Consider the following 14,131-nt stretch of genomic DNA (forward strand, 5'->3'; position numbering starts at 1 on the left):
CATCAGTGGATAGTATTGGGATGGAGCCCCGTGGTTAAATAACTTGTTAGTATCCACTATGGAGACTCGTACATGAAGAATGGCCACTCAAGTACGATATAACATGGTGTCTCGCGTTCATAGACCTATGCTGCACTGAGGTTTGAGTATCTTCAGGAAGGAAGTGGAGAAGATTGTTGGGGGGAAAAAAGTAAATCACAGAAAGCTAATAGATTAGCTCTTTGTTGCTATTTTTAATTTAGTAATTTTTTCAAATTAAAAACCCAAAGTTTGACGAGGATGAAGCCTGGTGTTATAATTGTTAATTGCACTTTTGGTGGTGAAAGTTCCTCAGATAATGAAGCCCGCCACAACCGGATGGTGCAAGATCTGGAGAACATCCAGGCTTGGGTTTCTAAGTGGCAAGTAATACTCGTGCCACACAAACTGCCAGGTCATGACTGCCTAAGCACCTTCCTTTGACATTCAATGGCATTACCATCACTGAGCCCCCTACCATCAAGATCATGGGGGTCACGATTGATCAGAAACTGAAATGCAACAGCCACATAAATGTTGCGGCTACTGGAGAGGTCAGTGGCTGGGTATTCCATGACGAATGATTCATCTCCTGCTTTCCCAAAGTCTCTCTCTCACCTACAGGGCACAAATCAGGAGTGTGATAGCATACTCTCCACTTTCTTGGATGAATGGAGCTGCAACAGCACTGAAGAAGCTCATTACCATCCAGGACAAAGCAGCCTGCTGTATTTATCAGCATCTCATCCACTCCCTTCACCATTGGCATACCTTAGCTGCAGTGTGTACTATCTACAGGATACACTGCAGAAACTCTTGAGACTTTTTCCTAAATCTGCAACCTCTACCACCTAGAAGGACAAGGACAGCTGGCACTTGGAGCACCACCACCTGCAAGTTCCCTCCAAGTCGCATACTGTCCTGATTTGGACATCTATCACTATTGCTTCATCGTCACTGGATTAAAACCCTGGAACTTGCTATTTATCTGCACTGATGGAGTATGTTCACCACATGGCCAGCAGTGGTTCAAGAAGCTGGCTTACCACCTTTTCTCAAGGGCACTTAGGGATTGGTAATAAATGCTGGCCTTACATAGTAATGGCCCACACCCCAAGAGTAGATTTAAAAACAAGTTTCTACAGTTTTTCGAAATGTTAGGTTTAAAATTAGTATTCATAAACTAATAAAAAGATTGCATACAGAAGGAGGCCATTCGGTCTACCATGTCTGTGTCTGCTCTTTGTAGAGCTATCCAATCAGCTCCACTCCCCTGCTCTTTCCCCATAACCCTGTCAATTCTTTCCTTTCAAGTATTTATCTAATTCTCTTGAATATTATGATTGAATCTGCTTCCACCACTCCTTTTCAGGCAGTGTATTCCAAATCGCAACTTGCTTTGTTTAAAAAAAAAAGTTTCTTCATACTTGTTACTTACAGATGCCAAAATCCATGCTGTTTTGAAAAGCCAGGGGATGGTGGAAAAGATAATTTCATTTACACATGAAAGTGTGCACAAAAATGGAGAGGTACGTAAAACAATTTCCTTCCATAGTTTGTGATAATTTCCAATGTGATTGTAAAGTTGATGCTTTGTAAAAGGTTTTGCATAACAGCTTTTTAAAATAATCTTTACCTTTCTAATTCACTGTAGTTATTTTCAACTCTGTAAACACTGGAGTTCTTTTGGTTTGTATCCGTTTTAAAAGCTTGAATTTTATTTGTTAACTTATAAATCATCATAAAATCAAATGTTTTAATGTGGTATGAGTGAGCTGCAAAACTGCCATGAGATACCACCATAAATGTATTATTTGTTCTCAGGATGTGGCTGTCACTTGGCATGGCTGGCATTTATTGCCAATTTTTAGTTGTCTTGAGATTGATTTGATTAAGTTGGCTAGCTATGCCAATAAAGAGTCAAGCATATTGGTGTGGAGCTAGAATCACACACAGCTTAGACCGGGTAAGGACGGCAGGTTTCTCTAAAGGACATTCGTGAACCAGTTGGATTTTATTGACAGTCCACATCTACGGGGTCACCTTTAATAATATCTTAAAACTGAATTCAAATATTCAAACTGCCCTGGTGGAATTTGGGCAATTAGGAATGGACCGTGAACTAATAATGAAAAAAAAAATTAAACTCTTTCTCCAGATTATTTGTCCAGTAACATAACCACCACACTATTCTACCCTACTGTATGTCAAGAAAGGACAATAATTCCAACTCCTTTAATTTTGAAAATGTTTGAAATATCAAGGAAGACCGAATTTACTTAAAGAAACTGATGAAGGGGCAAAAATATTCTCATTGTCTAGAAATTAATGATGCGAGAGGACAAATGCTGAACAGATTCACAACATTGCTCTGTATTTATAATAAGCAGATAAAGGACTGTTGTACAAACATGCTAAGAACTTTTTCAAGTCTTCTGTATTTTAGAGGATTTATATTATGTACTCCTGTAATATTATGCAATACAAAATAGTAATTGGCAAGACTCCAATATTTAAAATTTTAAAGATAATGTGTTCTTTCAAGTGTAAAACATAATAGAATCAAATAAATCAGAGGATGTCAGACCTTTGTTCCACAAGTTGAAAAGTTGGGCACATTCTGTCCAATTCTATTACTTTTTTCTTATTAATTGTCCATTTTTAAGTCTTTACAGTGAATCTTTTGATCATATTTTCTCATTCTACAAAAGTCATTATTAATACTATCTTCTGATATTCTAATAACATTCGGTCCTTCAACTTTCCGTCCAGCGATGCATCGATTCCAATAATTGTTGTCAGTGACTGGAATGTTGTGCACAGAAACAAATGTTGGCAAACTATTGAGTACGCTAAGTTTAAAAAAAAAAAAAACTTGAAATATCAGAGACCTGAAATAACTGCCTTTTTGCTGATGGTCTTCACTTAAAATCACCTTTTTTGAGTGGAACAAAAGCTCATTTGCATAGGTTAAGTGATGCATGCCTTGTGATTAAGTTTGTGAATCAATTCAATAGTTGAGTTCTGATTGGGCGCCTTATTTTTCTGCTGGCAGAGTTTCTTGTCTAGTTGTGATGAGTGATGCATGGAAAGTGGTAAATTAATGGCATTTCTTCTAAAGACCAGTTGAAAAATCCACCTGCAGCTAGTGCAACTTGCTCAGGGTTCCTTCAGCATTGTTCTTAACATTTATTAGAGCTATAAACTAAATCACTTAACTTATTAAAATTTGAATGTATATTCCCAATAAACATGGTTCATGTATATTTTCATTTTCTGTTGACTAGAGTATGCAGTGCTTGGTGTTGCCATGTCTTGCTGTTTTAAGGAAACTGGTTTACTTGGACCCAACCCTGCGCCACAATCTAGCTCAGAAGTCCTCTTTCCTGCTTACTCTCTTCAGAGGTGAGATCCCTGAACTTGCATATATTACATTCTTCAACTGAAACTTTCTGTTTGAGACCTCAAGCTAAATTGCTAAAGGGAAGAGAGAGTCTAGGTAACTTGTTTTTTGATCAAACTCTCCCCAGCCTCACATGTGGTTTAAGGCTTATTCTTGTGAGCGAGTCTGTTCCCCATTGCTTCGCACACAGTAAGTTCGGGATTATTGTGCTCTCTCATGCTGTGTTGTCTTTTTGTTGCTGTTTCTTCTTTGTCTCTTTTTTTGCTCTGCCGCTCCTTTGTGTCTCCATATCTTTGCTTCTCCCTTTGTCCTCTTCTGCTTTCTCTTTTTTTCTATTCTTTCTGTTGGGTGTAAATGTAAGAAATTGTAGAAAATTTCTGACATACAAATAACTTAAGCACTGAAAATTGCAAACTTTCACACATTTTTGTTTCAGTTGGTTTGTTAGTTGCCGGTACAGATAGGTTATTATATCTGAAAATGAGTACTTTTGTTAGATGCCTTTTTGTTACTGAAAATCGAAATTATACTGTATTTAGTTACATCCCAGATTCTATATTTAGGTTCTGTATCATGGGTAGCTTCAGAAAACAATGTGATATTTTTCTTGAACCTCTAAGCATCCTTGCATATGTGCATTTTGTGACACTAATCCAACTTACATACATACGAACATACATATTTGCATCTGTGCTTCAGAGTGAAAAAATTGCCTTAACAACTCTTAAACTTAGAACTGAATTGTGATGCTGTAGGACCTACAGTTTAACTTTTACCTTGTGTTCTTGTTTCAAATAATGTGATTTGCATTAGATTGTGCATGATTTCACAATTATAATTTTACATCAAAATGGTTCTCCAAGCTCGGAGTATGCATGTGAAAAATACCAGTAGTCTGGAGTTGAATTGAAACCGTATACTGTTACGACCAGGTGAGAAAGGTGTCTAGGGGTCTGTTGCTGTCTTCACCTGATCTTATCGTAACAGGGTATTATTTTTAAACACACTGTGTTTTGAGCTCCTCCTTTGTGAATCCTTATTCACAGCTTTCCAATTATAAGGCAAAGAAATGAGCATAAACAGGCTTTCTTAGGTTTAAAGAAGGAAAGTGAAATTTATTAAACCTTAAATTTAAACTCAATTTTGGTTAATGCCTATGGATATACAATGCGCCCACGCTAGCATGCACATGCGATACATATATGCAAATAGGCACAGAAAAGAGCAAAGAAAAATAAAATGGAGAGGTTTGAGGCAGTCTTTAAAAGGGGGTTTCTTGTTACTGTTTCTGAGTTTCCAGCTCACTGTAGAGTCCTTGATTTTAGACAGCTTTTACTTTTCATTGGGGCCCAGTATTCTTCTTAACCCTTGTTCACTGTAGGAGATTTTTCTCTCTTTGAGGTTTACGTCACTTCAGTGGTTTCCAAAGCTAGTGAGAGCGAGATGAGAGCAGACAGGAGAGAGATGTTCAGACCAGGAGACTGGACCTTTCTGATTTTAAACGCTGTTTTCTCCAATTTCAAACTCTCAGTTCAAAGCTCTGCAACAGCCAGTTAGTCATGTGACTAAAACTGGTCTGACCACTTTTTCTGTGTATTGGGGAAGCAACAACTGGGTCCCCATTGTTCCAGCACTGTCTGTTACTATGCAACAAAAACAAGAAATGCTGGAATCACTCAGCAGGTCTGGCAGCATCTGTGGAAAGAGAAGCAGAGTTAACGTTTCGGGTCAGTGACCCTTCTTCAGAACTGACAAATATTAGAAAAGTCACAGATTATAAACAAGTGAGGTGGGGGTTGGGCAAGAGATAACAAAGGAGAAGGTGCAGATTGGACCAGGCCACATAGCTGACCAAAAGGTCACGGAGCAAAGGCAAACAATATGTTAATGGTGTGTTGTCTTTCAACACACCATTAACATATTGTTTGCCTTTGCTCCGTGACCTTTTGGTCAGCTATGTGGCCTGGTCCAATCTGCACCTTCTCCTTTGTTATCTCTTGCCCAACCCCCACCTCACTTGTTTATAATCTGTGACTTTTCTAATATTTGTCAGTTCCGAAGAAGGGTCACTGACCCGAAACGTTAACTCTGCTTCTCTTTCCACAGATGCTGCCAGACCTGCTGAGTGATTCCAGCATTTCTTGTTTTTGTTTCAGATTTCCAGCATCCGCAGTATTTTGCTTTTATTTTAGTGTTACTATGCAAATGTCTTTCCAGTCAGGGGTTTGCAATTTTAAGTTTTAATGTTCATATGGTGAAATAATGTCTGCCTTAGTCTTGGCAGGTGGGGGGTTTGTCTGACAGTACCATTTAAAAAGATAACCTTGCACGTTGGATCATGTTGTTATTCCACAAACTTATACTTTATTCTTGTTTCCCATTCAGTGTCCCTGGTTTTGCAGAAAGACAAAGATACTCTTACTGAGGTGTCAGCTTTGCTAACTCTATTGCTGTTTGATGAAGTAGCCAGGATAGATTCTTGGTAAGACTAAGCAAATTGTCAACTTTAGTACTGAAACCAGTAAACTTTACTATGTGTGTATGTATTGTTACGACCAGGTGAGAAAGAGATCTAGGATTCCCTTTCAGCCTTCACCTGGTCTTACTGTAACAGGGTTTAATTTTAAACACACTGTGGTTTTAGCTGCCCCTTGGTGAATCCTTGTTCACTGCTTTCCAATTATAAGGCAAAGAAACCAGCACAAACAGGCTTTCTTAGGTTTAAATAAGAAAAGTTCAAATGTATTAAACTTAAACTCTAATTTGCTTCACACCTACGGATACACGGCCGCACCCCATGTTAGCATGCATACGCGATACACACATGCAAATAGACAGAAAGGAGCAGAAGAAAAATAATGTGTCAAGGTTTGAGGGAATATCTGAAGAGTTGTTGTTACGGTTCTTCGAGCTCACTGTAAAGTCCTTGATTGTAGGTAGATCTTGCTTTTCGTTGGGGCCCAGTATTCTTAAACCTTGTTTGCTGTCGGAGACTCTCTCTTGGGGTTCATGTGTCTTCAGTGGATTCAGAGGTTTGTGAGAAAGAAATGGGAGCAGCCAGGAGAGGTCTTTTCAATCCAGGAGCAAACAGCTTTCTGCCCAAAACTCTTTGTACAAATGCAAAAAAAACTCAGGTTGCCCAGCAGGTTAGTCATGTGACTAGCTGGTTTGACCATGTCTGTTTGTGTATTCGGCCATTTTAGCAGTCAACCTGGAATGTGAGCTCCCCCACCTTCAACGCCTGGTCATCAAAAGTCCATTGTGGGTTGAATGTCAGGGAATGGCTGCTTTGTCCTTCCAAACACTGTCAATTAATATGCAAAAATGTCTTTCCAGCCAGGGGTCTGGCAACCCCTTGTCAAGGGCCTTCACTTCCCAGCAACAAATTGAAATTTGTCTGTGTGGCAAAATTAATGTGCCTCATTCTTGGCAGGTGGGGGCCGGCTAGACAAATATATATATTTATTTTATTTAGAAATAATTAGATATTATCTCTACATATAGAGAGAGAATTATGTATACACACTAGTTATACTCCTCATTTTAAATGGTTTTCATAATGTCATACTTAAAACAAAAGCAAAGATGATGTTTCAGGTTTTAAACTAATTATACTTGTAGGTAATTGTGTAAAGTAAACCAGTGTATGTTTGTTATCAATGTCAATTTAAACAGGACTACATTCAGTAAATGGAATTGATATGATACCCATGGAGACCACCAACAAACAAAAAGAATCAAATCCACTGACTGACCACAGTTTAAGGAACCAAAAACAAAAGGAACATGATTTTACTTTTATAAATTTTACTTTAACACTTAAACCAAAACCAACATAAAACCAAAACCAGCATAAATTAAGCAAGCACTAAGGGTTAAATCACAGTCAATATATATCTTAAAGGTTATATGTTAACTATCAATGAAACGAGGGTACGTCTCAAGTCCTTTGACAATCCTTTCAGCAAAATGGCACCGGACAATTCCAAAGTCCTTCAGGTTTTTGGAACATTTCAAGTAGATCTCTAGATCCCATCTCCCCAAGGTGCAAACCTCGACTCCCACTTGAAGGCAGTTTCTTTGCAGTCCAAACCCCACCAAAACTGCGCACCCTTCTGGAACTTCCGTGATTATGTTCGCAGCAGTCCTGGTTGTGTAGCTTCACTGGTCCCGCCTTACGTAACTCTTTAATGCACTGAAAACAACGGTAGCAACTTTTATTTTACAAAGGGTAGCTCCCAGAAAACGGCTTCAGTTCAGCAGCTCAGGGAAACTTTTAAAACAACACCCAGTTTTGTAGCTTTTTCGGGCTCTTTAAACAACCACTCTCCCAGCTTTTCAACTGGCTTCTTGTGAAACACACACAGCCTTTTTGCTGTCTTAACGCTCTGCAGGGTTTTCATGAAATTGAAACTTAACCTCCCAGTCACATGCCCTTGGTTTAAAAAAAAACTGTTTTTCAGTCCCATGCCCATGCCGCCACCCCTCCAGTCTCCAATCAGGGACCTTCTCAAAAATACAAACACAAGCTGTACAGAACTCAGTTACACACAAACAGAGATGTTCAAAATTTTACCTTGTTTTAGTCCTCTGCACATATTCTCACAAGTTGTTGACTTCTGTGAGCTTTCTGCAGCTGAGTCAAAATGCCAAAGACAATATTCTTTACACAGTTGAAAATGACAAATCACACAAGTACAATAAAACCTGCCTCACTCAAACTGAGAGCTTAAAAGATGTTTACTTATTGAAGATTTGCACAAATGAATAACATTCTTCATTTGTCATAAAGCAAATGTACGTGATATGTGTGATAATGTCTGTGTGAACTGAATTTGATATTTAATATAAAGGGGGTATATTCTGCTGTTGCAGATTACCATGTTTGTAGTCTAATGCTCAGTGGTGAGTTAAGAAAAAATAGATCTTGCATTGCATTTCGTGTTGATGTGTTTCATTCGTTTACGTTACCCATGATACTGTCCTTGTAACAGGTCGGATAGCATCACTGCTCCCCCTCCATTCAGCTTACCTGTTACTGTAACTCAAAGGTAAACCTTTTCACTCTTTTTCTGCTATTGCCAACACGTTTTAGTCTTTTGTCTGCATATTTCCATTCATCATGATCTGGTGCGACACTTGGTTGCTTTGCACAAATTTCATGTTGCTGAAAGTCCAATAGATCAGAAACTTAACTGTGATAAATTATGAAAATCTGGCAACTCAAAAACTGAACCAATCAAATTGCTGAAAATGGTTTTGCAAAGGTCCTTTGTCATATAATTTTCTTGACTTCAAAATGTGGTTTCTAATATAGAGCATTTATAAAAAATATTGAATTACAGTAATGGTCAAACTTGTCTATAAACTTATACAAAAGCAAAATACTGTGGATGCTGGAAATTTGAAATAAAAACAGAAAATGCTAGAAATACTCAGCAGGTCTGGCAGCCTCTGGAGAGAGAAACAGTTAATGTTTTAGGTTGATGACCTTTCGTCAGAACTGGAAAAAGTTTGAGATGTCACAGGTTTTAAGAACAAAAGGGACGATCTGTTATAGGATGGAAGACAGGATAGATTAAATGACAAAGGGGATGATGGTCCAAGGCAAAGGGCAATGGTGATAGGACGAGCCAAGAAATAAAAAAAATGGGTCTAGAAGATGTGTAAATGGCAATAGCACAATCATCTCCAGCAGCTGCTGCTCTCAGGTTATGAGCTGAAATTGTTGAATTCAATGTTGAGTCTGGAAGGCTGTAAAGTGTCTTATCGAATGATGAGATGCTGTTCCTCGAGCTTTCGTTGAAATTCATTGTAACAGTATAGAAGGCTGAGGTCAGTGTGGGAGTGGGGTGGAGCATAAAGATACAGTCAACGGAAGCTCAAGGTCACACTTGGGGACTTAAATGGCTTTGAGAAATTCATCAATAGTTTTATTTGGAAACCTCAGCTTCTCTCAGATGCCTTGGTTTACAAATGATATTTTTCTGCCTGTTGAAGAGGATTACTAATTACACATGTATGTGCTTGCAATTGCAGGATTCCAGTCTGAGTATGCGCATTGTGAAGAATTTCTCAACTTTTTTTTGCATCGCTGCCTTTGGGTATCATTACAACAACAAATACTTGCATTTATGTAGCATTTTAACATAAAAAGGCACTTCACAGAAGGATTATAAAACAAAATATGACACCAAGGCACGTAAGGAGATATTAGGGCAGATAACCAAAGGGTTGGTCAAAGAGATAGATTTTAAGGAGTGTCTTAAAGGAGGAAAGTGAGGTGGAGAGGTTTAGGGAGGGAATTTCACAGCTTAGGGTGTAGGCAGCTGAAAGCATGGCCACCAATGGTGGAGCGATTAAAATCAGGGATGCACAAAAGGCCAGAATTAGAGTGCAGTTATCTCGGGGTTGTAGGACAGAAGGCAATTACAGAGGTAGCAATGGGCAAGGCTATGGAGGGATTTAAAAAGAAGGATGAAAATTTTAAAATTGAGGCATTCATTAAGTGGGAGCCATGTCGGTCAGTGAGCAGGGGTGATGGACAAACGGCCTTTGGCCAAGTTAGGACACGGGCAGCAGAGTTTTGGATAATCTCAAATTTACGGAGGGTAGAATGTGGGAGGCTGGCAAGGAGTGCGTTGGAATAGTCAAGTCTGGAGGTAACAAAGGCATAGATGAGGGTTCCAGCAGCAGAAGAGCTAAGGCGGGACGGAGATGGATGATAACGGAGGCAAAAATAGTCTTAGTGATGCTGCAGGTATGTGGTTGAAAGTTCATCACAGGGTCAAGTATGACTCCAAGGTTGTGAACAGCCTCAGACATTTGCCAGGGGAAAGGAATGGAATTGGTGCCCATGGAGAGGAGTTTGTGGCGGCGACTGAAGACAATGGTTTCAGTCTTCCCACTGTTTAATTGGAGGAAATTTCTGCTTATCTAGTGCTGGATATATATTATAAAATATTTCATTGGAGATAGACACATCTCACCACTTCCATTCCCCAGCAGCTAAATGAAAACTGTGTAAAGTGAGAAGTCGTTAGTATTTCATGAGATAATCTTGACACAAAAACAAATATATGGACTAGAGATTGATTACATATGCAGCCTATGCTTATTTAAAAGCCTCTTTTGAGGACTTCCTTAATGTTTTTATAAGGTGCATATCACCACCAACCTTTTCTGTATTTGATTTGTTCAGTCCGGTATTGGCATGCAACTCTAAATGTTTTAAATGCCTGCATCTAACCATGAAAGAAACTTATGATTTGATTAATTTAATATTTGAAAACAAATCTGTATTATTCACCCTTCTAGTGCCACCAATGTAGTGACTCATTTTGACAGTGTATCTCCAGGTGACTTGTTGAGTATTTGGTGTGCTTGATGTCTGCCTGGAAACATATCAATTTTATTATGTCAGATCCTACAATGCAGCCAGGTTACTATTCGCTGTTCACTCTCCTAATTGGCTGGAAAAACCATGTTGGATGTTTCAGTTGCTGTAGATATTTTCTAACAGTTTTTTTGAAATGGCATAGTCTCCATGGTCTTGCTTCGTTTTTTATTTGGAAAGGTACAACTTGATGGTCAAAGTGGCAGTTCACCATGCGGTGAGTCCCTACTGTACTGTGGTTCCATCTTCTTCAGACCCGATGACCTCAAGACCTGTGTCAGACATGTTGAAAGTAGCCTGGAATCTTGCATGGTATCATGGAATCGATCAGATCTTGGATCAGAATGAATATCAAGGAATAGATACATCACCAGAGTAAGTATAAATATGTTCAGTAAAGTGTTTGCATTGTAATGGGCGTTCCACAATAATGTAAGAATTACAGTCATCATGTGCAGTAATTAGGGGCGAATGGTTTAAAGTATTGATGAACAGTAATAGCTTTATAGCAAAGTAAAGCATGTGAATTTTGATGGAAATTTCATTTTCACTATAAATTACATGATTAGATCTGTGGATGCAACACTTCGGAGAAACGTTTGCAAAGGCCCTCTGAAGTCTTGGCAGTGTGTTTTTTTTTCCAGAAATGAGTCTTGAACCTTTCTGACTCCAGTTACAAAAGTTAAGTCTAGCTTCAGCTGCTATGTGAAGACAATCAAAATTAATCTCTAGTACAATTTCCCCTGCATCTGGCATGGAGTTAACATACTTAGTGCCCAGCCACTCATGCTCCAAAAGGTGTTCGTTCTTTTTAATCCCCTCCAATTCTTTGCTCTTGGCTTCTTTGAAAGCAGTGACTCATTCTGAGGTCTATTGATTATTTAACTTTTATCTATGCGACTATTTTTTCTATGCTAACGTGGGAAGATTATCAGTGGGCTGTCCAACTAATGAGCCCCAATCTGTTTGCTTTCTTTTCTACATGTACAGTCTTCCGCTATCAGGATGGGGAGCCCTGGACTGTATCTGGCTGTTGCTAATTGCAGGATCTGACTAGGATTGACTGACTCGGTAGAGATCAGTAACTTAAACCCTGGACATTGATAGTCTGTGTGGTTTAGTGTTGCACCACATGGCGTATTTACCCACTGACAAAAGGAGCTCAAAGTATTACTTTCTGACCTTCCCTGAGTCATCATTGCAATGCCTTGTACAAGAACACACACTGCTTCTAAAACCAGAAAACCTGAATGATCTGCAATAATCAGCACATGTTTTGCCAAGTCAGCAGGGATTAGAGTCAAAATAGTAATTCAGATCCAAAATGCCCCATAAAAAATCAAACTGTGGTTTCCAATAGCCTTAGTCTGTTATTATGGTTTGATTGTTGCCATCTAAAATTGACATTTTGTTTTCCAAAAACAGCTCAACTGTTCTGTGTATTGTCTCACTCTACATTAAATACTGAAACTACAAAATCTGATTGTATACATACTGACTTCTTGATGCATTGATTTATAACTTTGTTTTTCTTTTATAGATTTTTAGAAAACCTGAAGTTGTCACCTGTTGACATTGTAGTGCTTAAAGCAACCCATGTTACTAATGGTCTGCAGGAGTGTCTCGTTTCCATCACCCAGGCAGTTTCTCACAGTGTTGTCAGTTCTGCTCTTACCAGAATGAGATTGTATTTGTTGAATGACAAACTAGCTCTGAAACGAGAAACTGATAGTAGTATATCTATATTACATCGCCTTGAATGGCAAACAGCACTGGGCAGGTATTTACAATTACTGAAAACCATAACATTTGTAAAAGTTGGTAGCTACCTGTTTCCAAATCTTGTTTGCCATATTTAAGATTAACAGTTATATGTGCATGCATTTATTGTTCATTCAGTGTATTTTTTATTGAGTCCTGTCTACTCTTTTTATGTCTAAGTGGTTCATTTTCATGGCATTTTCATAAAGGCAGTCAAAGTTACTGCTTGAGTTTTCTGCAAGCGAGTGCATTTAAGTGTTATTGAAAGGGGTTGTTACTAAATGGTTGTCTCTCGTTTGGCCATTGCTGAAAAATGTGCCTGGGAAAGCCTTACAATTTGTTTTTATAGTAAAATTGGACCTTCAGGAATCAACGAAGTACATTTTTGTGGGTTTTGTTTATTTAAAATTTTCTTAAACACAAGCATTGGTGAAAATGCATACCAGTCATTTTTAGTTTTGTTTCCTTCTGCCCCATTCTAATTTTAATTACAAAATAGGTGAAATCAATCGAATAATTGGGTCCTGTAACTTGCAATGTAGTTCTAACAAGGTATTTAAAGAACTTTTAACTTACACTATATGGCTCCTTTTATGTAACAAATGTTACAGGATATAGGAAGCAGGAAGCGGGAGACAAGTTTCAGGTGATCAGAAATGCTGCTGAAGTAATAGGTTTTTAAGGTAGCTCTTGAAGACAAAGAAAGAGTTGATGAAATAATGTAAAGGTCTGGTGACAAAGGATCTGCCAGTGCAGGTGGAATAAAGAGAGTGGAGGAATTATAGTCAACCAATGTTAGAAAAACAATAGTGAGTGTTGATATGTGGTGCTGGGAAGATTGCAGGGATAGCAAGGAGTGAGACCATTGACAGATTTGAAGAGATTGAGGAACTTGGAGTGCCATGGAGCATGGGAAGCCAATGAAGGTTTGCAAGGACAGGATTAGGATGGGTAGAATACAACCAGTAGAGTTAGTGAGTCGTAGTCATTTATGGCACAGAAGGACACCATTCAGCCCATCAAGTCCATGCTGGCTCTGCACGGAGCTATGCAGTTAGTCCCACTCCCCAACTCGATACTTGTAGCCCTGCAAGTCTATTTCTCTCAGGTGGTCATCCAACTTCCTCTTGAAGTCATTGATTGTCTCTGCTTCCACCACCCTTGTGGGCAGCAAGTTCCAGGTCATTACCACCCACTGCCTAAAAAAGTGCTTCCTCATGTCCCCCCTGCATCTTTTGCCCAAAACTATCAATCTGTGTCCCCTAGCCCTTGTACTATTTATTAATGGGAGGAGTTTTTCCTTGTCTAACTTAGCCCTTCCACTATCTCCATCCCCACTTCCTTTAGAAACCTGGGATGCAAGCCATCCGAACCAGGCGACTTATCTATCATAAGCATCGCTAGCCTTTTTAGTATGTCCTCCCTCTCAATTTTTATCCTATTGATTGCCTCTACCTTCTCTGCTCCTACTGATATTTTGTCAGCCTCCATTTCCTTAGTGAACACTGATACAAAGCACTCATTAAGTATATTAGCCTTGCCCTGCACCTCTA

At 38.9% G+C, this 14,131-nt stretch overlaps 1 protein-coding gene and 1 long non-coding RNA gene across 5 annotated transcripts in view; one reads left to right on the forward strand and one right to left on the reverse strand.

Moving 5' to 3' along the window:
* Window positions 1–14,131, forward strand: part of rttn (rotatin) — a 336,287-nt gene that overhangs the window by 96,957 nt on the left and 225,199 nt on the right. For all 4 annotated transcript variants that reach the window (XM_068032345.1, XM_068032341.1, XM_068032344.1 and 1 more), the window contains exons 20-25: window positions 1,459–1,547; window positions 3,306–3,423; window positions 5,807–5,903; window positions 8,416–8,472; window positions 10,998–11,192; window positions 12,358–12,597. In XM_068032345.1, the coding sequence (XP_067888446.1) occupies window positions 1,459–1,547; window positions 3,306–3,423; window positions 5,807–5,903; window positions 8,416–8,472; window positions 10,998–11,192; window positions 12,358–12,597 (796 nt within the window). The remainder of the gene's footprint in view (window positions 1–1,458; window positions 1,548–3,305; window positions 3,424–5,806; window positions 5,904–8,415; window positions 8,473–10,997; window positions 11,193–12,357; window positions 12,598–14,131) is intronic.
* LOC137370136 (uncharacterized) lies at window positions 2,372–7,817 on the reverse strand. The gene is made up of 2 exons (XR_010975087.1): window positions 7,359–7,817; window positions 2,372–3,762 (listed from the first exon to the last, which is right to left on the reverse strand). It is a non-coding gene; the product is annotated as an uncharacterized lncRNA (long non-coding RNA).

The sequence above is a fragment of the Heterodontus francisci genome, chromosome 5 (assembly GCF_036365525.1).
Source record: "Heterodontus francisci isolate sHetFra1 chromosome 5, sHetFra1.hap1, whole genome shotgun sequence".
Taxonomy (NCBI): domain Eukaryota; kingdom Metazoa; phylum Chordata; class Chondrichthyes; order Heterodontiformes; family Heterodontidae; genus Heterodontus; species Heterodontus francisci.